We start from the raw sequence: 3,445 nt of genomic DNA, 5'->3' as shown, positions 1-3,445 counted from the left end.
CTTGTTGGACGATGTTCGTCATTTAATAAATTAATGCGGATCATGGCATACGTAAATCGATTTATTCAAGGGAAGAAGCGTCAACGCGAAGCTAGTGTTTCTTAGGATGGTCCAAGTACAAAGAGTTGAATTCAATTCAGAATATGTCAAGATAGAGAAATCTTAAAGTTTAAGTCCACATCTACAACGTTTAAATCCTTTCATATACTACAGCGTAATAGATGGTGTAAAGTTTCAGTTAATTCGCGTTGGGGGAAGGTTATTAAACGCGCCAATTCCGTATGATGGCAAATTTCCACTATTACTGCCATCGAAATCAGAATTTGTTTCGTTGTTTCTTCGCAACTCACATCGGACTCATTACCACGCTGGTGTTAAGGTGTTGAGACAGCAGATATTGCGTATCAATGCTCGAGGAGCATGCACAAAAATTGTCCGTAGCTGCGTACACTGTTTTAGGTACAAACCAGTGCTAATGGACCAGATAATGGGTAATTTACCCGCCGATAGGGTAAAAATAGCTCGCCCTTTTTGGTTTGTGGGGTAGACTTCTGCGGTCCATTTTACGTATCATTGAAGATCCCTCCCTATAAAGACTTATGTGGCCATCTTAGTGTGTTTCTCGTCAAAGGCTGTTCACCTTGAGCTTGTGATAGACCTATCCACTGACAGTTTTTATACCCTTGCAGGGTATTATAATTTCAGTCAGAAGTTTGCAACGCAGTGAAGGAGACCTTTCTGAGCCTATAAAGTATATATATTCTTGATCAGCATCAACAGCCGAGTCGATCTAGCCATGTCCGTCTGTCCGTCCGTACGTCCGCCCGTCTGTCCGTCTGTCCGTTTCTACGCAAACTAGTCCCTCAGTTTTAAAGCTATGTGAATGAAACTTTGCATATAGTCTTCTATGTACTCTCACTGCTATATATGTCGGAAGGGGCCGGATCGGACGACTATATCATATAGCTCCCATACAAATGAGCGATAAATTTTTAGAAAAAAAATTAAAACTTGGCTGTTTTTCAACATTTTTGCACTATTTTATATAATTTCAGATTTTCGGTAAAAATTTAATAAAAATCGGACGACTATATCTTATACTGGGCGATAGATTCCTTCGACAAATACAAAAGCCCGGGTCCAGACGGAGTAATACCGGCAATGCTACAAGCAACAAAAGCAAGCACGGGAAAATGGCTGCAAGCAATCTACCAGGCATGCATTAAAACAGCACACATACCACTTCCATGGAAGGAAGCGAGGGTAGTCTTCATACCAAAACCAGGAAGAAGGGGACACATCCAAGCCAAGGATTATAGGCCGATAAGCCTTACCTCCTTCCTAATGAAAACACTGGAACGGATCATTGATATCCACATCAGAGAAAGAACGGAGAAAAACCTTTCCAATGCGCAACATGCGTACAGGAAAGGCCGATCCACGGAAACAGCACTACACGAGGTAGTGCGATACATAGAAAAGGCTCTACTTTTTAAAAACTACGCCATGGCCACCTTTCTGGACATAGAAGGAGCCTTTAACAACGTCAATGCGGATTCCATCCTGAGTTCCCTCAACGGTATCGGAGTAGAGGGAGGCATCAGGGCATGGATTGGCGCAATGCTGACGAGCAGGAGGATAACAGCCGAACTGAGTGGCACTCATCACACAAGATTTGTGAAGAGGGGCACACCTCAGGGGGGAGTCCTGTCCCCACTGCTCTGGCTGATAAACATGGACGACATACTAAGAACACTAAATAGCGAAGGAGTAAAAGTAGTAGCATACGCGGACGACGTAGTTCTACTTACTTCAGGACCATTCCCCGACGTCATCAGCGAACTAATGACAAGGGCACTCACGAAACTCAATACATGGGCAAAAGCCTGCGGATTGGGCATAAATCCAAGCAAAACGGAACTAATTCTCTTCACCAGGAGAACTAAGGTCCCAAGATTCACAAAGCCAAAGATAGATGGCATAGAACTAGAGATATCACAGCAGGCAAAGTATCTGGGAGTGATACTGGATGCGAAACTCTCATGGAAACAAAACATCAACGAGAGAGTCAAGAAAGCAAGCATAGCATTCTATTCCTGCAGGAAGATGTTCGGAAAGAACTGGGGCATCCACCCCAAGATAATAATATGGCTTTACACAGCGGTGGTAAGACCCATACTAACATACGGAGCACTAGTATGGTGGCCAGCATTAACAAGGGCATACAACGTCCAGAAACTAACAAGGATACAGAGATCGGCATGCGCAGGAGCCACGGGAGCACTGAGATCATGCCCCGCAGCGGCGCTGAACGCCATCCTGAACATAATACCGATAGAGCATTTCATCAGGAACACTGCAGCACAAGGTGCGGTACGACTTAAGGCTAGTCAAAGCTGGAAAGACTACCACACCGGACACTGCAGGATTCTTAATGAGATAAACTATCGGACGACACTAGATACGGACTACATGACAACCGAACTGCGATTCGGTAACACATACACCACTATATACCCTACAAGGGAAGACTGGAAGAGAGGGAGAGTAACCGAACCGGATGAAGTATCACTCTACACCGACGGCTCAAAGATGAGCGGCGGGGTAGGGGCCGGAATCTACGCCGAAAGCTGGAAGGTGGAGGAATACTTCCACTTCCCAGAGTCAGCGACGGTTTTCAAACAACTAGCCAGCAAGGAATGGTCGACGAAGGCAGAGCACAGAAGATCGAAACTATGCTGGCCAGAATTCAATAAGAAGCGAACCGCGGAACTGATCTCCAAGAGCAAAAAGGACATCAGGAGGGTAACAGCAACCATCACCGGCCACTGGCCAATAGGCACGCAAGCCTGTAAGATGGGTCTACCCTACAACACACAATGCAGAAGCTGCAAGGAACCAAGCGAGCAGGAGACACCAGAGCACCTGTTGCGCCACTGCCCGGCACTCAACAGACAAAGAGCCCGACACTTCGGAGCACACCAACTCGAGTCACTAGGAGAAGTTGGGAGGCAGCCAGTAGCGGCCATCCTAGCTTACCTGAATGACACGGGTTGGTACTAAGAAGGGCGCAGACAACAGCAAATCGAGGGTGTGGATCAAAACGGAGCTCTGCTCCAATTGGAGGCGGCCAGGGCTGCCTCACCACTTTACCTACCTACCTACCATAACTTCGTTGTTCTTCAACTCTTTTTCATCTACTCCTGGATATACGCTTATTTTATTATTCTAGAATTTTGGTATAAATTTCATAAAAATCGGACAACTATATCATATAGCTGCCATATAAACGATGTACATAGATGTACAGAAAATGTAAAACTGGGAATGTAAAACTGCAACTGTCTAACTGTAAACATAATAAGTATAGGTAAAATGTAATGAAATATTATCTGCAAGGGTATACAAACTTCGGCGTGCCGAAGTTAGCTTCCTTTCTTGTTTT

The 3,445-nt window shown here is 45.1% G+C and overlaps 1 protein-coding gene across 1 annotated transcript; it reads left to right on the top strand.

The window, feature by feature from the left end:
• Positions 1-1,344: 1,344 nt before the first annotated feature.
• LOC138928086 (uncharacterized) lies at positions 1,345-2,443 on the top strand. The gene is made up of 2 exons (XM_070284370.1): positions 1,345-1,654; positions 2,352-2,443. The coding sequence occupies exons 1-2, from the start codon at positions 1,345-1,347 to the stop codon at positions 2,441-2,443; spliced, it is 402 nt and encodes a 133-aa protein (XP_070140471.1).
• Positions 2,444-3,445: the final 1,002 nt, after the last annotated feature.

This window comes from Drosophila kikkawai, chromosome 2R (genome assembly GCF_030179895.1).
Source record: "Drosophila kikkawai strain 14028-0561.14 chromosome 2R, DkikHiC1v2, whole genome shotgun sequence".
Taxonomy (NCBI): Eukaryota; Metazoa; Arthropoda; class Insecta; order Diptera; family Drosophilidae; genus Drosophila; species Drosophila kikkawai.
This window is presented reverse-complemented; position numbering and strand designations above follow the sequence as displayed.